At 45.1% G+C, this 23,786-nt stretch overlaps 2 protein-coding genes and 1 non-coding gene across 3 annotated transcripts in view; all 3 read right to left on the bottom strand.

The window, feature by feature from the left end:
• The window catches only part of ZBTB11 (zinc finger and BTB domain containing 11), a 40,478-nt gene extending 21,713 nt beyond the window's left edge, over positions 1 to 18,765 (bottom strand). The window contains exon 1 of the mRNA XM_004606742.2: positions 13,217 to 18,765. Coding sequence (XP_004606799.2) covers positions 13,217 to 13,526 — 310 coding nt within the window. The 5' untranslated portion in view covers positions 13,527 to 18,765. The remainder of the gene's footprint in view (positions 1 to 13,216) is intronic.
• Positions 14,821 to 14,927, bottom strand: LOC129402806 (U6 spliceosomal RNA). The gene has a single exon (XR_008628848.1). It is a non-coding gene; the product is annotated as a U6 spliceosomal RNA (small nuclear RNA).
• A 343-nt stretch (positions 18,766 to 19,108) lies between the features above and the next one.
• RPL24 (ribosomal protein L24) lies at positions 19,109 to 23,565 on the bottom strand. Its single transcript, XM_004606741.2, has 6 exons — positions 23,488 to 23,565; positions 23,279 to 23,354; positions 22,660 to 22,770; positions 20,663 to 20,799; positions 20,236 to 20,299; positions 19,109 to 19,230 (listed from the first exon to the last, which is right to left on the bottom strand). The coding sequence occupies exons 1-6, from the start codon at positions 23,490 to 23,492 to the stop codon at positions 19,150 to 19,152; spliced, it is 474 nt and encodes a 157-aa protein (XP_004606798.1). The 5' UTR covers positions 23,493 to 23,565; the 3' UTR covers positions 19,109 to 19,149.
• Positions 23,566 to 23,786: the final 221 nt, after the last annotated feature.

Here is a 23,786-nt window from a genome sequence, read left to right as displayed (position 1 = left end):
CCCTCAGAAAATTGTTAAATATTTGTTTTGCTTTGTTTTTTGGGCCACGCTCATTAGGGCTCAATGGGTTGCCAGTTATCAAACCCAAAGTCAGCTGCACTCAGGGCAAGCAAGCACCCGACTGTACTATTTCTCCAGCCCCCAACAGTATTAGCATTTTAGAAGCTCTAAATGCCACTATAAAGAAACCTTTCTGGGACTAGAGATAGAAGAGAGGTTAAGGCACTTGCTTGTATTCAGCTGACCCTGGTTCATCCCCAGCACTGCATATGCAACCCCAAGCACAAGGCAAGGCATATGCACTGAGCATCACCTACTGTGCCCCAAAACAAAGCAAAACAAAAATCTGTTTTGTTTTTTGAATTAGCAAAATTTGTTTACATTGCCTTCGGTTCACAACATAATTTAAAAAAAAAATACACAGTATGGAGATTCCTCAAAAAGAGCATAGAATTCCCACATGACCCAGTCATTCTGCTTCTTGGCTTCTAATCCTAAAAGACAAAAATTATCAAAAGGATATATGCACACCTATGTTCACTGCAGCATTCAGTACAATAGCCACGACACAGAAACAACCCCAAAGTCAGACTATAGATTAATGGATCAAGAAGTTGTGGTATATATTCACAATGGATACAACACAGCTATGAAAAAAAAAAAAGATTAAATCATGAAATTTGCTGCGGTATGGGTGGAATTGAGATCATTGTGTAAAGTGAAGTCAACAGAGGGAAAAGGGCAAATACTCATCTGTGGAATAAAGAGACACAAAACAAGATAATAGTACTGAACAAACCATTCATACTGGAATACAAAACAAATGAACAAACTATGGCAGAAGTGTGGGAAGATGATCAGACTAGAGAGGATGCAGGGGCAGTGTGCAGGAAGTAGTGGGCATGTAGGTGCTGGCTGAGTGGAGTGGTTTTGTACAGTGATATTGTAAACTTTACTACTATTATAATTCTCTACACTATAACAAGAACTTAAAATTAAAGGTATTAACATTGTGCAGATTTAGAAATAAAGATTATATTCTCGTTTCTAATAATAGTGAAGCTATTAACAAGTCTATCACTAAGAGGAATAGTGAGAGATTTCTAAATAATGATAGAAGGGGATGGGGAGTTAACAAAGACCTGGAGCACAAGTGGGAGTCTTGCGTTTGAAAACTGGCCCTGCACGGTGCCCTAAACACCGGGCCCTGTGCCAGGTATACCACTCCCACAAACCTCCACCCCAACCAGAACTCACAGAAAGGCAGAACAGGTCAGCGTACAGACCTCAGCGGCAGAACATATCTAAACTCAACTCCTGGCACATGTGCATACACACAAACAAAAGCCAAAAGATAAACACTTCTAAAGACAAAAAGAGGTGGCTGCATGCAAAGTGAATGTACTCAGGGGCCAGAGAGGTAGCTTAAAAGGCTGAGCACATAAAGAAAATGCAGAAAACATAGGGATGCATACAGAAATGTATCCCAGTTCAATTCTTGTTGGATTACATTGGTTGTCCTTGCTCCTCCCGCAGGGAGCTTATGTTTACTGAGACACTCCCATAACAGTGGCCCTGAGGCACACTCAATTCCATCAAGCATTAATAGTCCTATATTGCTTTTCCCTTTTCTTTATGCCATTTGTTTGGCTTAGCAATGTCCTTTTTTGTATAGACACAAGAAGACAGTTAACACTATGCTGTGTAACATGGGAGTTAACTGACTCGAGAGGGACAGAGGAATGGAACCTGGGTCTGCTGCGTGCAAGGCAAATGCCCTACCCGCTATACTGGGGAGGAGAGATAAATAAATAAACTGACTACCAGTCAGGCTGGAGCCCTGTTTCTCCATCACCCCTCCCCCCATCACTTTGTCTATTTATCCCTGTTAGCCAGCCAGGGGAATAGTTCTCGGCCACAGAACACTTGAGTCCCTTGCATGCCCCAAGGTTTTTCTTGGGAACTCACAAATTCCTTTGGACCACAAGGTCCCACAGCACCACCTAGAAACAAAGAGCTGGAATGGTCTAAGAACAACACTGGGCATGGCCCCAAAACAAAAACAAAGTCTGCCCCTTCCCCCCCACTCCCAAACAAAACTAGTGTTTTGTTTGACTCAGGCTTCAGCCCTGAGTAATCTTCCTAGTCCCTCACAAAACTTTTTTTTATCATTATATCATCTATTTTAGTTATTACTGTCAATGTTCATTGTGACTTTATTGCCTCTTTTTTTTTTTTTGAATTTGGGCCACACCTGGTGATGCTCAGGGGTCACTCCTGCCTCTGCACTCAGGAATTACTGCTAGCAGTACTAGAGGACCACATGCGATGTCAGAATCAAACCCAAGTCAGCTGCATGCAAGGCAAATGCCCTACCCCCTGGATTGCTATCGCTCTGGCCCCTATGCTGATCTTCTGGACCACATGATTCTTGATAGTGAAAGGAAGACTGCCCTATGCACTGAAGAATGTTTAAGCAGCATCTCTGACCTCCACACAAGCAGCTATCAACCACTCTAGTCAACTACCTCAACCTACCTAAACTGTGGAAACAAAACCAGTACAGCGGTTATCCTTTAGGTACTGTTTGGTCTTATTCAAAGATATTGAAAGTAGTAACAGAAGGAGCATTCATTTATTTATCTCCATAATCTAAATAAAAACAAATCAGTTAAGATTTTGTTAAGTGTTTAACAAATTGTTTCTTAAATTCTTCTACAGTACGTTACTACATGACTTTGCTTGACTTAGTTTTTTTTGGTCTACTTTAAAAATTTTTTGCTTTCTTTTGGCAGTTCCGAGGACCTAACCAATATCCTCTACTTGTATGGCATTGTCAGGTTTCCAGTTTTCTCCTAATTTATTTGGAGGGAGGGGTTGTTGGGGCACACCCAGGAGGTATTCAGGACTAACTCCTGGCTCTCTGCTTAGGGGATAGTATGAAGCCCCAGGGATCAGACCAGGCTAGGCCCTGTCTTCTGCTAATCTAATCTTTAAAAATCTGTAAAGAATCTGGCCAGAGGGTAGGGCTGATTTTCCTTTCCCTGCTAAAATTTCTTTTCTGTTTTGTCTTGAGACCACACCCAGCAATGCTCAGGGGTTACTCCTTGCTCTGCACTTAGGGATCACTCCTCACAGTGCTTGGGGACCATGTGAATGCCAAGGATCAAATCCAGGTTGGCGCATGCAGGACAAATGACATCTCCCAGAACTGTCTCTCTGACCCACAAAGAGTAATTCTTCACTCCAGACTGAATTTGATCACTCCTGAGAAATGGGGTGAGAGGAATTCGTTCGTGTCATGATCTCAAGTGGGACTCAAGCACAGTCTGACACTTGCCAAGTAGAGCTGGTGGCACACAAGTGTCCGTGCTGCAGTGGTGCTCATAGCACATGTTATCAATCCTGACGCTCCCAGCACTTCCCTGGATGAACAAGATGGATAGAAAGGAAGACAACAGACTCCCCTTTAGAGGAAACTACCTTCTTCCCCACTTCACCAATCACCTGCAACAGTAGCATTAGCTCATTATGACAAATGCTGTGGCGAAGAAAGCCCTTTAATATCGGTGCCTTATGTAACATCAATGCTGCAAAACAGAAAAACCACCAGGGAAGCATGAATCAATTTGCAGCCTCAGTGAACCTGTCCTGGATCTTACAGATGCTAATATAGACATTAGATTCAGGACCAAGAGAATAAGAGGTGGAGGGGAAAATCAAGGACTCTTCCAAAATTGGAAAGCGTTTAAACGCTATTAAAAAATATACAGGGGTTGGAGCGATAGTACAGCAGGTAGGGCGTTTGTCTTGCATGCAGCCAACCTAGGTCCGAACCCCGGCACCCCATATGGTCCCCTGAGCACCACAAGGAGTGATTCCTGAGTGCAGAGCCAGGAGTAACCCCTGAGCATAGCTGGGTGTGACCCAAAAAGCCAAATACATACATACACATATATATGCTAAATAAGGCAAAGCATGGTGGCATACACTTTTGCCTAGCAAAAACCCTGGTGTGGCTCAAACACAAAAATGACATCATGAATGACTGTCACTATCCCAACCAGAAAGTTCATGACCAACTGACTCCTCCAGTGGAAGCAAATGGTCAACAATGACCTGGGGAGGTCACGGTACCTAAGGCAGAAACTTGAGGTCTACCAAAATATACAAGACCACTCCAGATGTCATCTTCAATAAGTCTTTTTTTGTCTTTTTGGGTCACACCTGGCAATGCACAGGGGTTACTCCTGGCTCTGCACTCAGGAATTACCCTTGGAGGTGCTCAGGGGACCATGTGGGATGCTGGGAATCGAACCCAGGTTGGCCGCGTGCAAGGCAAACGCCCTACCCGCTGTGCTATCGCTCCAGCCCTCTTCAAGAAGTCATTTTGGTGGCAGCAAGACAACTAGCTCTAGCATGATTTATGATTCCTTAAATCATGCAAAGAAAAATGAGCCCAAATAGAGACTAACAAGACTGGATGAGAAGAAAAAGACCTCACACAAAGAAAGGAATGCAAGAACAGAATGATGAAAGTCAGGGGGGATCGCCAAGGCCAATGTGAATGCCGGCAAAAAATAAGCTGGAGATTGAACAGAAGGAGGAAAGATTCTGCAATGACTATGTGGTGATCATGCAGATTTTTTCACAAGGATTAATTTGAATTAAAACCTGAATAAAAAACCCCAAAAATAAAAAATGCAAAGATATCACTCACTCACTGAGGGTCAAAAGGCTAGGGGGCCTAGATGGCATGCTGCGTCCCAACAACATACGGTAAAAGCTCCTATGTTTGGGTTATGACTAACTCATATGGTTAGTGATGGCAATGTGTTCTATCAAAGGGATAGCCTGAAGGGAAATGGTCCTACGGACACTTGAGGGAATTACTACTGTAAGTGCTGTGACTGTCCATCATCAGAACTCAGGTTTGGAGTCTTTTGGAACCAGAAAGCAGACAGCCCCGTGTGTTTGCTTGAAATAAACACTTAGGTCCATAAAATCAGAGGACACTGTGGCTACTCCAAAAATGGAGAGGTGGGCTGCTTAAAGATGTGGCCTTCTGGTCCAGAGAGGTAGTTCAAGGGGCCAAACTCATGTAACACACACTTTGCTTGTGGGAAGCCTGGATTAATCTCTGGTATGGTATGGTTCCCAGAACACCACCAGGAGGGAACCCTAAGCAGCAAGGCAGGTAGAGGCCCCAAACAATGCTGTATATGACCCCCAAACAAAAAGAGAGGCAGCCCTCTTGCATCCTCAAGCACAAAATGTCAATAAAAATAGCTGTGTCAACCAGCAGAAAGAGATAAGAATAAATATGGCTATATGGGAGATTATCTGGAAGGAAGACTTGAAACTCAGAAGGCAAGTAAATATGAGCTCAGAATATACAGAAGATATGCACAATCTCTATAGTTGTCATTTCTTCAGATGGAAGAATGCATATATCCTTCTCAAGTAAAATAATGGTTGTTAAAAGTGGGGGGCAGGGGTGTGGTCTGGGGCAGTAACAAAATATGACATGAAGAACTGAATTACATGTTGTCCCAGTGCACACTCATATTCTATAGGAATGAGCTTGATTGGAAATTAAGCAATGTCCCCTTGGATGGGTTTGTTTTCCTGATAGATCTGGGGAAAATGCTAGTATACTTTATTCTGAACACTGCCTCAATTAAAACAATTTTTTCTTACTTGATACACAGGGCAGAGGACAAAATTTGCAAGTACAAAGGGTGAAAAAAATAAATATTTTTACTCTTTTTACTTTTGTGGTGGGTGTAGTGTAGTGGGGAGACTGGGCTACACCCAACTCAGTGACTCTGAGGGCACACCTGGAAGTGTTCTGGGAATGCAATACAGAGGACTGAACCCAGGTCTCATGCATGTAAGTGTGCTCCAGTCCCTGAACCATTTCTCCAGCCCTATTTTTTACTTATTTAATTAATTTATGTTAGATAAATCAATTGATTTAGAAAGGCATAAAGTGAATAAGGAGAGAGGGGCGAGAGAGAGAAGAGGAGGGAGAGAGAACACACGGTCATTTATAATGTGGGCAACAAAAAAATGTGTAACTTTATTTTTAATTTGTTTTTCGATGGGAATATGGGTGGGTGGGCCACATCCATCTTTGCTTGGGAGTTACTCAGGGGTTGATCCCAGTGGTATCCAGGGGGCCATGTGGTACTGAAGACTGAACCATGGTCTAAATGCAAAACAAGACCTTAATCTCTGCACTCTCTCCTGACACTCCTGCTTTAAAAGGTCGGTTCCCCCATACCAGTGGCCCCAGCCCACTAGGAATGATTCCTAAACAAAGAGCCACGAGTAAGCCCTGAGTACCACCAAGTACAGCCCAGAACAGAAAGTTTGCTACCAGGTAGACTGTACCTTCATCTTATCTGGCAAAAAAGGGGGGCTAACAGCAAATGTAGTTGTACTACCTAATTGTACACATAGCCCACTAATGCTATAACACCATGCAAGCCTGTGAGTAGAAGTGGAATAAGTAGGGCAACTAGTTTAGTATTGCTGCCTGGACTCCAGGCCAGCACAAGAGCCAATCCTAATGTTTTTTTATAAAAGTGAAAAACTTTTGGAAGAAACAAGAGCTATAAATGAAGGAAATGAATAAATGGCTAATATGAGGAAAATCTAGCATTATAATATCACCTCAAAAAAAAAAAATCAGAAAGAAGCTAAAGAGACAGTATAGGAGTTAGTTAAAGCAATTGCCTTGCATGCAGCTGACCCAAGTTTGATCACTGGCACTAAATACAGTCCACTTGCATGAGACTGATTCTGGTTCAATCCCAGGTTCCACATATGGTTCTCGAAGCACCACCAAGGATCAGTACTAAGCACAAAGCCAAGAGTAGCTCTTGAACACCACCAGATATGGGCCAACTCCTCCTCTCAAAAACAAATATAACTGGTTCTTCAGACAATACAAATACATTTCTCCTACATATTTTAGTCTTCACCCACAGTTCCAATCTCAATGTCTACCAAAGTACAGCTTTGGAATTTCTTAAGTTTTGAGAATGTTGAGGGCATCTTGCTAAAATAATGAAGGAAACTTAGAAAAACACCTGAGGAAGGGGGCTGATTGCCAGACATCAGGAGAAGGGAGTGAGTAATTTCATTCAAGCTGATCACCAGCCCACCTAGGAAAACCTCTATAACAACGCAAGAGGGGGCTGCAGAGGACTTTCCAGTTAACGGACACAAGATTTAGGGAGAATGGACTAAAACACCTGATTAAACGGGAGAAAATATTTGCATTTAACATATCAGATAAAGGTTTAATATCCTCGGGGTCAGAGAGATAATACAGTGGGTAAGTTACTTGCTTTACACATGGCTGACGGGGTTCAATTCCTGGCAAGCCATATAATCCTTTGAGCCCTCCAGGAGTAATTTCTGAGTGCAGTGAGGAGCACCACTAGGAATGCCCCCCCCAAAAAAAACCCTTTTAATATCTAAGATATATAAAGAACTCACAAAACTTAACAACCAAAAAAATAAATAAATAAATGGGGAGAGGAAAGATTTCTGAAGAAGATAGACAAAGGCTAACAGATGCACAAAAAGGTACTAATCATCGATTATCAGGGAAATCCAAGTCAGGATAATCAGATATCATCTCACACTAATGAAAAAGGCACATGTCAAAAAAAAAAAAAAAAACCAACCTGGGAACAATATGTTAGCAAATGTGGTGAAAAAGTAACACTTTTGCTGGCAGCAATGTTTTCTGGTTCAAACCCCATGGAAAACAGTATGGAGTTTTCTCAGAAAAGCAGAAATAGTGCCGTCATATAACCTAGCAATTTCATTTCCTGCTATCTACCTTCAGGACACACAAAAAAATTCATGTGGAAGGACATATGTATGTCATTATTCATTGCAACAATTAGCACAATAGATAGGATATGAAATCAAACTAGGTGTCCAACGATGACTATGAGCGGACAGTGAAAGTGTGGTATATATACACAATAGAATACTATACAGCTACAAGGAGAATGAAATCATGCGATTCACTGTAACTGGTATGGAACTTGAGGATATTGCTTAACTGAAGTCAGAAGAAGACAAATACCAGATGACCTCACTTGTCTGTGATATGTAGAAAAACAGATGAGGGGGTCCAAGTGATAGTACAGTAGGCAGGGATCTGCCTTGCACCTGCCAATCCAGGTTCAGTCCCTGTAACCCCATTTGGTCCCCTGGGCCCACAAGGGAGTAAACTCTGAGCAGTGCGCCAAGCGTGACAACCCCGCACACACACATAAAAATTAAAAATAAATAAATAAATAAATATAACAGGACAAGGGATTGCAAGGTATTAAAGTGGTGATACCCGGCGCATATGCTGCCTGAGCCCATGTGCTCCTTGCGCCCACGTGGCTGAGCGCATGTGTCACCCGAGCACATGTGTCGCCCGCATCTCCCCTCTTGAGATGTGTACTTTCATGCTTTCATACCTTTGTGTCTAAAGCTCGGTTATGTGTAGGGGCTTCCTCCACCCTTGGAGAAGCCCGCGTTCTCTCATGAGCGCGTTATTTTCACTATTCTCTCTCCCACTTATCCCTTCCTCCTTCCCTCAGAAACCTCTAAATAAAATCTATTTACTTCAAAAAAGAATAAATAAAGTGGTGATACTTGTAATCACCCTCGTTGCTAGAATATAGAAATGAAAAGGATAGGGAAGGAAAGAAACTGAGGAGAGGAAGAGGTATGCAGGAGTTAAGAGGGACAGGAGGCAGGGAACTCGGACACCCCAGCAGTATAGAGAGCTGAGTTACATCGTATATCTGAAAGAGTCAACAATACAGAAAGCACGAGATCCGAAGTGCAATAACCCAAACTTTAAAATGCTTCCGTCAAGGATGATGAGAGGGCAGCTAGGGACTTAAGAGAAACTAGTAGAGGGAAGCTGAAACAGGTTATGGGACTGCTGCTGGAACTTTGTATGCCTGAAAGTCAACTATAAAAAACGCAAATCATGGTGCCTTTATAAAAAATTGTTTTTAGGGCTAGAGAACTAGTACAGCAAGCAGGGTACTTGCCTTGCACATGGCCAACTCGGTTTTAATTCCCAGGATCCCATAAGGTGCCCCAAGCACCACCAGGAGTAACTCTTGAGCACAGGGCCTGAAGTACGCCCTGAGTATTGACAGGTGTTCCACCCCACCAAAAAAAAAAAAAAAAAAAAAAAATTAGAACACGGAACAGAGCAGGTAGGGAGCTTGTCTTGCATGCTACCAAGCAGAGTTTGATCCCCAGCAATCCATTCCATCACCCAAGCACTGCCTGAAGCCTCCCCATTCCTGAGGGCAAAACCAGGGTAAGTCCTGAGCATCACTGGTGTGATCCAGAAACAAAAATTTTTAAAAAATTAGAACACTAGGGGCTGGAGTGATACAACAGAGAGGGCATTTGCCTTGCACACGACGGACCTGGGTTCGATTCCTGGCATCCCATATGGTCCCCCAAGCACCATCAGGGATAATTCTTTTTTTTTCTTAAATTTTATTTTATCACCATGTGGAAAGTTACAAAGTTCTCAGGTTTATGTCTCAGTTATACCATATCAGGGATAATTCTTGAGTGCAGAGCCAGGAGTAACCTCTGAGCATAACCGAGTGTGACCCAAAAAGGAAAACAATAAAAAATTAGAACACTAACATTTTTTCGAGGGAGATGCTTTGAACTTCACCTAGCAGTAACTCAAAGCTTATTCCTGACTCTGCACTCAGGGATCACTCCTGGCACTACTACAAGAGGTTGGAAGCCCAAGCAGGATACCAGAAATTGAACCCAGGTCAAACACCTGCAAGATTTGGTCCCTGTAACTACATATGGTTTTCCAGTATCAGCTAGGAGTGATCCCTGAGAGCAGTGTGAGAAATAAGCTGTAAGAATTTCTGGGTGTTACCTCTCCCCAAAAAAAACCACAAAGAAAACCCAAAAAGGCACAGTCTTAGGTTTTTTTCCTCAAGATATATAATACTAAAGTGTAAAAAATACACATGCAGAAGGATGTGTGTTCTCGGGCTCTCCCTCACCATCTATGTTCGATGCTCTCGAGCCGCTGTGTATATAGACTTGATTGGAACTGCTCTTGGCAATTTGCAGGCAAAGGAAGAATGAGGAGCAAGCTGGTTGCTGATTAGTCGCTGTTTATTCAATCTCTGGTCTCTCCCATCTCACACACTCTTCCTTCCTAGCCCCTCAATTCTGTGATCCCAGCTGTCTGGACTTTGACTCTGACTGCTTCTCTTCCAGAGTCCCAGACTCCTCTTTTCTGCCTCTTCCCCACTGTCTCTCTCTCCCTCCTCGCCCTCTGGGCCCAGGCTACACCCAGTCTGATAGCAACATCAACATAAGAAAGCCCTTCCTGACTGCCCTTGAGGCTCAAGGGCAGAAACACCACCTAGGGTATTCCTCTTCTCTTAGCATCTTAATTAACATTTTAATTTTAGTTATTTTTGTATAGACACAGTAAGAGATATCTTGAGGCTTGTAGGGCAGCTCTCCTGGGAACATCTTGCCACAGACTCAGTCTACAGTACTCAGGCCAGATTAATCATTCCTAACCCTAGCAGGATCCGAATTTAGTTATACTTTTTGGACCATGACAGAATTTGTTCATGACCATGCTCTTGACTTGTTAAGCATTATGGCACTTCGGTCAGGCCCATCTTGATGCCAGGGTAGCACATGGGTTAATCCAGTTCCCTCATTGGGACCCTGCTTTTGGAGGATTAGGAAGTAAGAGCAAATGCCCAGGAGGTAAATATCACTGAGAGTCAATTAACTCCCACATTACAAAAGCATAGCATTTACTGTCTTTCTGTGCCCATACAAAAAGGACACTGCTCTGAACAAACTATGCAAAGGACTTAAGGAGAAGAGCAAAACAATATTTACAAGTCAACAGAGCACAAAGAAAGAAGTTACAAATAAACAGGGATGGGGGGCTGGAGTGATAGCACAGCAGGTATGGCATTTGCAGGAATGGGAGCACTGTGATGGGAGTAACCCAAATAAACCTAAGCTCCCTGCGGCAAGGCAGAAAGAAAACAAATCAATGCTATTCTACACTAAAGAATAAATCAGAATTGGGGGTGTGGCTAAAGCAGTCTTGAACTGCATACTAAGACATGATTGAGGCCCCAGGTTTGATGCTTAAAACAGTAACAACAAAAAGTGGATTGGATATTACCCACAGATTATCAATGTTGGGAAGTAAAATTCTGAGCACTAAACCTCATATATCACCATTAAACAGTGGTTGATAAAAAGAGAAATGAGGCTGGGGAGATAGGTCAACCTGCTAAAGCCAGGGTTCCATTCCCATGAAATAATACCCTACGCACAGTAGGGCCTAGTTTTTGGAGCACTAAACCTGGAGTAGGCCCTGAGCACCAGAAAATGTGGTCTAAAAACAAAATTTAAAGAGTGTAATTGTAATTATCAGCTGTGTGATCATTATTATTTAACCCCTTGGTGCTTTTGGTTCTCCCTTCTATAAAATAAATGTCTCCATCTCACAAGGATTTCAAATAAATACATGCAAAAACTTGACTAATGTTAACCTTAGCATGGTAGTGGGATTGGTGTTGAAATATCGAATGTAATCAATTAATGTGAACAACCTTATGAAAATAAAATTCAAAAACAAAAAAAGTTGACCTTAGCTATAATTACTCATTTTGACATGTCATAATGTACTGGTTGTTTAACAAAACAACACAGGACCAAATCAATGCTAATAAAATGCAGCAATTGGCACATCTCACTATGCTATCCTTGATGGAGCTTAATTTGTAATACCTTGAAAACAAAAAAAAAAGGAGGGGCTATTTAATAATATAGAGCTACACTGCCTTAGGTGTAGCCCACAGAATCCTGGTCCTGCGCTGATTTTGAAAACCACGCAATTTTGGGGCCTGAGCGATAGCACAGCGGGTAGGGTGTTCGCCTTGCACGCGGCCGACCCAGGTTCGATCCCCGGCATCCCATATGGTGGTCCCCCAAGCACCGCCAGGAGTAATTCCTGAGTGCAAATCCAGGAGTAACCCCTGAGCATCGCTGGGTGTGACCCCCCCCAAAAAAAAAAAAACCCACGCAATTTTACTTTGGAGCCACATCAGGCAAGGCTGGGGGGCTTCTCCCGGTTTAGTGCTCCGGATGGTATGTGTGGAGGAAACACGCAGAGCCGAGAATCCAACCGGTGCCTCCCGTATGAAAAGCACCTGCTCTAGCCCTCTGAGCCACATCCCCCATCTCCGCAGCCCGAGAAGCACCGTCAAAGGAAAAAATAGCAAGAACCATAAAACAGCTTGTCCCAGACAAGCCTCAATTAAAAAAAAGTTCAAGAATTGGGGGGTTGGGGAAGGCGAGGCGGAGGGGTGTGAATGAGAAGCAAAGAACCAGAAGCCAGGACGTGTGCATTTCCCGACTCCCAACAATCACTGTAACAAGTTATCTTTTCGGGGCGTTGCCGGCGCTTCATAGTAACCACGAGCTGTTCACAGTGTCCAGAGGAAACCACTGGGAACTGAGCATCGGCCGTCCTTTGGCGTTTAATCGCGGCCCTCAAAAAATAAAAATAATAAGAAAAAGGAAAAAAATCGAGGTTCAAGGAGACAGTCTGCACAGTCACTGCACTTAATCACCCGCAAGAGCCCGCAGTCGTACCAAGTAAGGAACATTCGTGCAGCGCAGCTAGAAAACCTGGAGCCCGCGGGCCAAACCCTTAACGGAACGCGGCGGAGCGGGCGGCCGGGCTCCCCACCCCCCACCCCAACAAACCGTCAACCCAAACTGGTTTCGAAACCGCGCAAAAGGCACCACTCCACCTCTGCCTCCAGGGCCGAGGGAAGGAGCCGCAGGGGCCGCAGGCGGCGGCGGGGCCAGCGCCCCGCACCTCCCCGCCCTTCCCCGCCCCTCCCCGCGGCTGGCCCGGCCCCCGGGGGAAGCCCCCTTCGCCCCACCCCGGGCCAGGGCCCGCCCCCAGCTTCCCGGCCTCCTTCCTGTGGGAAGTGCGGCTCCTTTCGCGTCCCCCACCCTCCGCGCGGCGCCGGCGTGTGGGGGCGCGCGGCGAGCGCGGGCCGAGAGCCGCCGAGCTGCGGCTGCACACCCCGAGCCCGCCTCGACGGCGGGTCCCCGCGCGGGCCGCCGCCGCCGCGAGCCTCACCTCGCCACCAGTAGGTCTTGGACAGGTCGTGCCAGGTCTGATGCCGGGTGTGGTGAGTCCCACCGGGGCCCAGGTGCGCCGCCTCGATGAGCCCCCGGCGCCGCTCGGGCTGCAGCACCACCTCGAGCTCCGCGAAGGTCTTGCGGTGGCGCTGGCGCCGCTGGTAGTACAGGGTCCCGCCGCGCACCACGTAGCAGGCGGCCGCCTTGCGGATTTTCCGCTTGACATTGCCCTCGGTGCCCGGCGCGTACGGCTCGCGCTCGTTCGTCAGGTAGCGCAGGATGGCCCGGTAGCTCTCCTCGCTGGACATCGCTGCCGGGCGGCTCCCCGCGGGCGCCTGTCAGTGGCAGCGGGGCCCGGAAGACAGCGCCCGGGACCGAGGCGGATGCAACAGCAGCAGTGACACTGGCGGGGAGGAGCGGCGGTGTTGGTGGCGAGCGCTCTTCGACGGCGCCCACGACGCGGAGGGGAGAACGGAGGAGTTGGTAACCGGGGGAACTGCACTTCTGCAGCGCGCGGGATCCGCAGGCGACTGACAAAATGGCTGCTGCACCACCGGAAGTGACGTGAAGCAAGGGCACTGGGTGAGGCGCCCGGGCCCTGATTGGAGCGCATTGGTTTTCTGGCTTGTTGAAGCCGGGGGAGTGACGTCAGGACTGCGGGCAGACATTTTGGAAGCGGGTAGGCCTTTCCCGGGAGGTGCAACTGCCTTGCGGCGGACATCTTAAGTCCTGGCAGCTTCCCTCTGTTAGTTTTCCCTTCTCGCCCGTGTTCTCTGGGCACGTGTCAGCAGCTGATGGTCGGCTGTTAACCGGTCTTCAAGCTGGGAAGGAAATCTACCCTTTGAGATGCCCGGCGACATAAAAACGCCACATTTGGGGCATCTTAGTCTAGTATATTCTAATAGGTAAGCCAATATATTTCCATGATATATTAGCCAGTGGAGTCAAGACCAAAGGAAGCCCAATTCACATGGATATGTAGGTTCCAGTTTACAAGTCTTATAAAATTTTAAGCCTCATGATAGTAGGAATTACTGTCATTTCTAAACTTCAACTAGTCGCTCCACAAACGACCAACGGGATAGGATTTTTCTGGAAGAATCCATTTAAGCAGAGGCGGTTTTTTGTTTGTTTGTTTACATAGGAAGGCAATCTTGTTTGGAATGGAGTAAGTAGCATTTCTCTTGTAGTTTATAGTTTAATTTACATGTTTGCATGGAGAAAATTCTCAGATTTACGCCCCAGCGTATAATGAACATAGAAAAGGCATACGCCACTTGAGTTGCCGTATCCAGTGTGTAATCGGGGTCCCATTTCAGAACTAGATGGAAGGCGCTTGGCCACCCTTTCTCTAGAATAAATCCCATCCAGTGCAGTTTTCGCCAAAATTAAAATCACACAAGAGCTGCACAGGGTGTGGGCCCTGCTGGTAGGTGGGTAGGTGTGTTTCCGGGCCTTGAAACCTCTTCTCTTAGTCCTGGAATTTGCAGAAGCAGTTTAACTTCTGCCGGTAAATGGAGCAGACAGGAGGTCACCAGGATGAACCCTGAGGGAACTATGCAGGAATTTTTTTTTTTTTGCCTGTCATAGACATTTTTTAGAAAAAATACAGAACGCTTCACGAATTTGCGTGTCATCCTTGCGCCGGGGCCATGCTCATCTTCTCTGTATTGTTCCAATTTTAGTATATGTAGTGCTGAAGCGAGCACTATGCAGGAATTTTAACTCTTGAGTAGGTTCTCATAGGAAAGCAGGCCACTTGGGGGTGGGGGGCAGTGCAGAGCAAGAGTACAACAGTTAGGGCATTTGTCTTGCACACTGCCAACCCAGCTTCTAACCCTGGTGCCCTATATGGTCCTCCAGGTCCCTCCAGGAATGATCCCTGAACAGCCGGGTGTGGCCCAAAAACCAAAAAAGCAGAAAGACAGCTACCAGGCCCGGGATAAGTGCCCACACACTTTGTGTTAGGGAGAAGGTGGAGGGGTTAGAAGCTAGAGAAGCACCGCTCCCCACCTAGTACATCACAGATGGTCAGATCCAGCCTGCTGAACCAGCACCACCATTCTCCTTGGAGAGTCCTTTTTAAATAAACTAAAAAATAAACATAAGGCTAAGAATAGGGCTAAAAGTGGTCCCTGTTGTTTGATGCCCACACCACCACCACCTGTCAGTTGACTGAATGATATATACAGATTCTTGACCGCATAAAGGGTAGGCTATAGTACAGGCGCTTGCCTTACATGCAAGGCGGCAGGTCCTAATTCTATTCTCGGCCCCAAATATGGTCCCCTGAACAGAGTAGCCATAAGTACTGCTGGATATGAACCTCCCCAGAGCCCCCCCCCCAAAAAAGGTTTTAAGCAAACAGATTGTTAACAGCAAAGTATGTTTTTATTTTTGAGATAAATGCTAATTTTACATAAAGCCTCACATATGCAAGGCATGAACTCTACCACTGAGCCACTTCCTGGTCTGTTTTTCAAAATACCCTTAGCACCACCACCCCACCCCACCCAAGATTTAGTTCCCTTGTATAGTGCGTCTTTTGCTGTGAGCCCAGGATGCACAAGAGCAAGAATTAACTCCCTTCTACCCAATTTAGTTTCCACTAAAATGAAAATCAGCATACTGTACGAAGCCCATTAATCATGTATTATGTTCTAATAAAGTGCTTTTTCAGGTGGTCCAAGAAAGCTAAACTTGCTTGCAATAAACTATGAGAACAGTGTTTCTGGCTCATTCGCAGGGCAGGCTATCCAGAAAAGGATAATCATAAGTAGCATGCCTACTTTTAGAGAAGCAGTACTTCCGAGTTTCCCAGCCACAGGCTGTTAGGTATCCCAAGGGAACAAAAAGATAAAAACTAAAAGGGACAGGGATTACAGAATGAGACTAGGGGGCCAACCGATAGGACAGGAGGATCACAGGAAGGAAACAAGGTTCAAAGTGGGGGCCAGTGTGAAAAGGTTTTTATTCTCAACGTTTTGTTTGGGGGCCATACCAGGTGATGCTCAATAGTTACTCCTGGTGGTGCATCCACGTGGGCTTCCAAGGATTGAACCTGTGTTGGTCACTTGCAAGGCAAATGCCCTGTACTAACTGTATTATCACTCAGGCCCCATTCTTTCTTTTTTTTCTTTTTGGATCACACCTGGAAATGCACAGGGGTTACTCCCGGCTTTGCACTCAGGAATTGCCCCTGGTGGTGCTCAGAGGACCATATGGGATGCTGGGAATCGAACCCAGGTCAGCCGTGTGCAAGACAAATGCCTACCCACTGTGCTATTGCTCCATGCGCTGCCCCCACCCCATTGCTTTAGAGGCATTTTCTAAGTATCCAAACAGTAGAAGCCATAGCACTGCATTCAAGTAGGGTGTTTTTTTTTTTTTGGTGGGGGGCGATGATAGCCAAATATGGTAAGCACATTACTTCCTGTTCTCTGGCCCACATTGTTTTTTTTTGGGGGGGGTCACACCCAGCGATGCTCAGGGGTTACTCCTGCCTCTCTCTGCATATCAGGAATTATTCCTGGCAGTGCTCAGGGGACCATATGGGATGCTGGGCCCTACCCACTGTGCTATTGCTCCGGCCCTGGCCCACATTGGTTTTAAACTTTCTTTTGTCACAGCTGTGGGATACTTCAAGCAAAATCTTATGTATGGGGGCTGGAGCAATAGCACAGCAGGTAGGGCGTTTGCCTTGCATGCAGCCGTCCTGAGTTCGATGCCCAGCGTCCCATATGGTTCCCTGAGCACAGGCAGAAGTAACCCCTGTGCATCGCCAGGTATGACCCAAAAAAGAAAAAAAAAAAATCTTATGTTTCAGGGCCACACCCAGCAGTGCTCAGATCAAGGATCACTCCAGGCAGACTATGGGAACCATATAAGACGCTAGTGATTAAACTTGGGGCAGCGACATGGAAGACAAGAGCCTTACCCACTGTACTCTCTGGCCCCCTCAGTGTTTAATGAGTAAAAGCTTGTTAATCTTGCTTCCTCTAAAACTAAGTTAAAGAGATCTTAGTTTTAGGGCGGGGGGTTGGTGCTAAGGATTGGCACTCAATCTTACAAACAAGGTAAGCACTCTACCACTAAGCCACCTAGTTTTAGTTTTTACTAAAATATTAAACGTGTTTTATTCATGGTATTTCACCTACTGTAAAAACAAAGCCAAAATTTTAGTGTAGTGCTGAGATCTAATCCAGGTTGGATTAGGGCTGGAAGTAGTTCAGGGGGCGCTTGCCTTGCTTGCAGGCAAGCTGGATTTCCCTGCATCCCACACTGCCCAGAGTAATCTCTGAGCATCACTGGATATGGTCCTAAAACAAAACCCCAGGTATTGGTGTGCAAGATATAATTTACCGTTCCTTTGGTGCATCTCCAGCCCAGCAAGGCCTGATTTTAAAACACCAATTCCATTACTTTGGGTAAAATGAAGGTATAAAGCATAGGGGTTTTAGTTTGCGAGCCACGCCAAAGGTGTTCAGGGTTTCCTCCTAGCAGGTCTCAGAGGGGCTGAGTTGCTGAGGATCTCCCTGGGTTGGCTGAGTGCAAGGAAAGAATAAGGTATTTGTTCAACTATTGCTATGAAAAGGCTTGCTTCTTAAAAGATGTGGCTTGGGGGCAAAAGACACTTAGGATAGAGAAAGGACCAATATGACAGTAGTTAGAAATGATCACTCTGGACAAGAACTGAGTGTTCAAAATAGGTAAAGGGATATATAGGACAACCTTTCAGTTACCTATATTGCAAACCATAATGCCTGCCAGAGGCAGGAGGGAGAGGGAGGGAAACTGGGGACTTTAGTGGTGGGAAATGCACACTGGTGAAGGGACACGTGTTAGAGCACATAACTGAAACCCAATCATGAACAACCTTATAACTATGTTTTCACTATGACTCAATAAAGTTTATATATACATATGTATGTGTGTGTGTGTGTGTGTGTGTGTGTGTGTGTGTGTGTGTGTGAGGCATGACCTGAGCTCTGTCCCTGGTATCCGTAGGGTCAGCCACTGAGCACTGCCAAGAATGATTCCTGAGTGCAGAGCAGGAGTAAGACCTGAGTGAGCATCGCCAGGTGTGGCCCAAAAAGCCAAAATAATAATAAAAAATAGATAACTTTATTAATAAAGTTATTATAATAATAACTTTCTCATTACATCCTGGCAACTTGACACAGTATGGTACTTAAGCATGTGCTCTACCATTTGAGCTATCTTTTTGGCCAGTATACGCCCCTTAATTAGGCAACACACACATACACATTTTAAATTAATTTGGAAATTTAGGTATACTACTCATTGGTTTTCTTTAAACCAGGGATATGATTCTGGCAGGTACTCACTTTGCGTATTTGAGTTTGACCTTGAGTTTGACCCACCACCCAGAAGAAAAAAGTTAAGCCTATTTCCTGAAGCCAAGAGCAGATTAGATGAGTCCAACTGTGGCTTTTCTGTGTATGATGCCAGAGATTTAACCCAGGGCCTCAATCAGGCAAAGCTGGCTTTATCACCGAGCCACAGCTGTGGTCCCAATGGATAGTTTTAACCTACTAGTTTATCAGCTAGACTTAAAAGCTGACAACCATGAACAAAAAGCAAATCCTATATGAAAAGGGTAAATCACCAAGAAATTAATGCCAAGGCGTACTTCATGTAGTGATAGTAGAGGGAAAAAAATGCATCATTTTTTGGTAATCAGGTTGGATCAATTTATATGCCATCCAAGGTAATACAGCCATAGTAACCAAGAACTTAACAGACAATAGACTATGTCATTACCCCTTAAGCAAAGCTAGAATTTATAAACACTGCTTTTTACTTATTCTCCTGTCAACTAAAATGTTACATTATTCCCGAGTTTTGTATTTTTAAAAGAACACCACTATTTATTAGTCAGATGTTTATTTAAAATTGGAATCTGTCAACTTAGCGTTTCCCACCAACTCGGGGAGCAGAAACCTTCACAGGCTTCACAATCTTTTGCTTAGGTGCTGCCTTCGTGGGAGCCTGCAAAAGATAAAATGTTACATAAGCATCCATGCACCTTTATTGCCCCTTCACAATCTTAATTATCTCCAAATAAAACCACGTTAATAAGGAAAGACCAAGATACTGTTACAGATTGCTAGAGCTTACTAAGGAAAAAAAAAAAGGCCAAATGATGGCATATATACTGCATGTGGGAGACAGGTCTGACCCAAACAACACATTGTTCCAAGTGACAATAGGCCTTAACCACTAGGCATGAAAACCAACAACACCTCCAGTCCTCCCACCAATAAAAGGTTAAACAAGGTATAAGCTGACTTGTATGCTAGGAGTAACAACAAAAAGCCCATTTCTGAGGACCTGGGCACTGGTAGGGTCCTTGCACATGGCTGACCTAGGTTCGATCCCTGGCATACAGTCCCCAGAGCACTGCCAGGAGTGACTCCTGAATGCAGAATCAAGAGTAACCCCTGAGCATTGCCAAGCATAAACCAAAAAGCCGGAGTGTGTGTGTTTGGGGATGGGGGGGTGGGGGGGGAAGAGCGGCAGGAGGGAAGCCAGTTTCTTTTTCACACGGGAGCCCATCGCTGGCACCACAGTCCTCTCAGCACTAAAGACAGTGATCCTGCCTCCCATTATTCACCCTTCATCATTTTGGTTAGGAGTGGGGACACTCCACAAAAACAAAACAAAACCTGAGGACCCGGAGAGGAAAGATTTCTTCAAGGGCTTAAGTACATGCTTTCTTTGACTACAGGAGCCCAGACCCAAGTAACAAGCTGGGAGGAGCACTCAGCACCACAAGGTGCCCAAAAACAATGGGATGAGATACTCGGGCTGGAGAAGGTAGTCTCTAACACGTGGGTAGGACGTTTGCCTCCCACACGGCCAAACTGCGTTTGATCGGGACACCACTAAATATGCTGCCCTCAAATTCCATTTATCATTATTTGAAATGACGGCAAAATCCTGCTGCACTACTTACTACATGCAAAAAAAAAAAAAAAAGCATACAAAAATTACCTTAGCAGCAGCCATTGCTGTCTTTTTAGATGCCTGCTTCGCTTTCTTTGCTTCCTTGGCAGCCCTGTGGGTTTAAAAAGCAAAAAGCACTTTGCTCCTTAATAGTGCAGATTAACAAAGACTTAGTGTTAGTGGAAAGTGAAATTATATTCCTTATCCATCTCCATTATTTGTAAAATATTCAAAGCCCAAAGCTTGTCAATATATTTCATTAGACTATATAAATAGTTGGTAGCTGTAATTTCACATGGAATTTAAACATCATTTAGATCATAAACCTGTATTTTAAAGTCTAAATAGTTCCATCAAACCCCAACATACATTATCAAAACACAACTTATCAAATTAAGTTTTGTGCCTATCCCCCTAAACATAATCTACCCCCCCACCCCAACAGCTGAAGTCCTTGTAATTAAAGATTCCACACCTGATAGCTTGTTCCCGTTGAGCCTTTCTAACTTCAGGCTTCTGATTCCTCTTGGCCATTATATCAGCAAGAGATGCACCAGTGATGGCCCTTTGGAACTTGACTGCCCGACGAGTTCTTTTCTTCTGAATTTCTTCCTACAAAGCAAAAAAAGAAAGAAAGGATACCTCTGAATCTTGCTTTACCAATAGATTCGGAAGGATCTGTATTTCTGTTTAACTGTTTGGCCCACAACAATATAGTCTGTGACAGAGCACTTGCCTTGAACGTGAAGCCCAGGATGAGACCCTCACCCCCAAGATCTCAAACAGTAAAACACCAGAGCAATAACTTATAAATTATTTTACACAGTACTGGAGATTACAAAGTTGGCACCAGCCATTAGCAGAAAAGGTCCCCTTTCCATTTGTATAAAGGGAAGCCTCCATAGCGCCCTTCCAATAGGGGCATAACGACCCGGGTTCGAATCCCAGCATCCCATATGGTCCCCTGAGCACCACCAGGATTAATTCCTGAGTGTAGAACCAGGAGTAACCCCTGTGCATCGCCAGGTGTGACCCAAAAAGCAAAAAACAAACCAATAGGGGCATAATTCCAAAAGGCCTTTGCCCCTTTAGGTATCTTTGCCCAAAAGATCCCACCTCCCAATATCAGTGACTTTAGGATATTAAACTCCAACATGAACTGGGGGTTGGGAGATGAAATGGACAACTCAACAGTTCTGTTGCCCCACACCCCGGGGCCTATTTATAAAAACACACAATACTGCAAATCTTAACACCTCCACTTATGAACTGGTTAAACCATTTAGTACAATTCTGGCCATCTTTCACTTCTGTAGAAATACGCTAACTACAAAAAAGGAAAGGGGTTTGGAGGAAAACTGTGAAAGGCACAGGTAGGCCATCAGTTTAAAGATGAATATCCCATATTATCCATTGACGGATGTGAAATTTGTATTATTTCAACTTTTTAGCCATTATGAATGATACTACGAACACCGGTGTGCAATGTCATCACAGCTTCAGTCCCTGCTCCCAACTCTTAAATATCTAAAAGCGCAATTGCTAGATCATGCATCACATCCCTTTAACTCTAAGCAAGACCAAATCTCCCCGCCCCCGCCAGCACCATCTTACATGAAAGCTAAATACAAGGGTTTATCTCTCCACATCCTTACAAACTGTGATCAAGCCCCCTTCACCTCTACAAAAAACAATGGCCAGTCTTCCTAATGAGTGTGAAGTACACTCAAAAAGTTAAGAAATAAAAATTTTCCTTCCTTTACTCTCATGTCCTTTCACACAGGAAATGCTCACTTAATATTCCAAACACTCAAAACCTAGGTTCAATCCCTAGCACCTCATAGGGTTCCCAAGCCTGCTGGTAGTGATCTCTGATAAAGGTCTCTCACCCTGATGCTCAATATTTTAAGTTTCCTAAGTGCTGTTTCTATTTGTCAGAACACTCAAACTTCCCCTTTGAAAAAAAAAAAAATCAGGATAGGTGCCAGAGAGTCAATAGAGCACATAAGGTATACTTGCCTTGCACACTGCTGACCCAGGTTCCACCCCAGGCACCTGCCTTAAGTCCCAGAGCCACCCCAGGAGAGATACCTTAACAGAGTCAGGAGTAGATCCCAAACACCACAGGGTATGCCCCCCAAACAGAATACAATACTTCAAGCCAAAAGAGCACTCCAAAATCAAGTCTGGCGAAATGACAGTTACTATTTTACTTTGTGACACCAGTACTAGTGTCTTAAGCATTTCTAGGGTGTCCTATAAGCCAAGTGTGTTTCACACAATTTAACCTGCAGAGGGTTCCTTCCAAATTTCAATTCATTATTTACTATGAGTCAGCCATTACTAATAATTGACATCAGTAATTTGCCTTATAGTCATCAAGTGCATTTTCACATTAGCTCATTTAAATGCATCAGCCTTTTAGAGCAGCTAAAAACCCCACAAAAATCAGCGTGCACTTATTTCACTCACCGACTGTCCTTTTTTGTGCTTTCTTCTGTAGAGGACAGTCCAGTTTATTTGCCGAGGATTTCTCTTGGAAAGGAATGCAGACTCGCATTTTGCATTAAGAAACTGGAAAACCTGGAAAACGGTCAAAGTAGTTACTGATTACATTATACAATGTAGAAGAGGCTGCGCCTGGAAAAGCATCTGTGTATTATTATGGCTGCCAATGAATTTTAGTACACACATGCCAATGTCATACAACTGCCAACATGATCTTTTGCATCTGGTCCCGTCTTTTCCCGAAAGCGCGCAAACTTAAAGCTCACATAGCACAGGAGCGGATGGAATGAGTAATAATATATGTGTGTGTATATATATTATATATATAAACCAGCTCCTTTCTCTTAGAGGACCTAACAGCCATAAATAAACCAGATCTCGGAAACCATTCCCCACCCCCCAGCGGGCCACTTAAGTCACAAGCCTTATTTCCGGTCTCGCCCGGGATCAGAGCTTCAGAAGGGTTTCACTTAGAAACTCCCGGCGCAAGCACACGGTGCAAACGGAACCACCCTCCAGACCCGAATCGCCGCGGACTCTCCTCCTCTTAGGCCCAGGGGCTGCATCTGGCGCGGCTCTTTACCTTTCCGTCGGTCCTGGCGTAGCGCCTCCCATGTCCGGGGTAGATCTTGTACCCGCTGAAACTGCACAGCTCGACCCTATCAAAGCAAACACGAAACACGAAAACCCGTTAGAGAAGGTGTAGACGGCCTAAGGAAGCCATGCCCGGGGCTCCGGAGCGGGCCCCTGCCCGACGATGGACGCAGATTGAACATCAGGGGAGCCCCTTACTTCATGGCTGCAGCTCCCGGGGAGGACGAAAGATGGCGAAGAGAAGGAGAGGATCATGGGAAGAGACCTTATAAGATGAGGGGTGGGGTCAAACCACTCCTCCAATTCCCTCGGGGAGCGGCGGCGCACGGTGATGACGCCACGGCCACGGCTCGCTGCGCTCATTGGCCGCCGCGATCTTTGGCTTGAGGAGGAGAAGGAGGAGGAGCATCCGCGGCCACGTGTGTAGGGATTTTCCCGCTGTCAGATCAGCTGTGGGCTTCGGAGTTACTCTGTATCCCGCTGCGTTCGAGTGTCCG

The sequence above is a fragment of the Sorex araneus genome, chromosome 2 (assembly GCF_027595985.1).
Source record: "Sorex araneus isolate mSorAra2 chromosome 2, mSorAra2.pri, whole genome shotgun sequence".
Classification (NCBI taxonomy): domain Eukaryota; kingdom Metazoa; phylum Chordata; class Mammalia; order Eulipotyphla; family Soricidae; genus Sorex; species Sorex araneus.
This window is presented reverse-complemented; position numbering and strand designations above follow the sequence as displayed.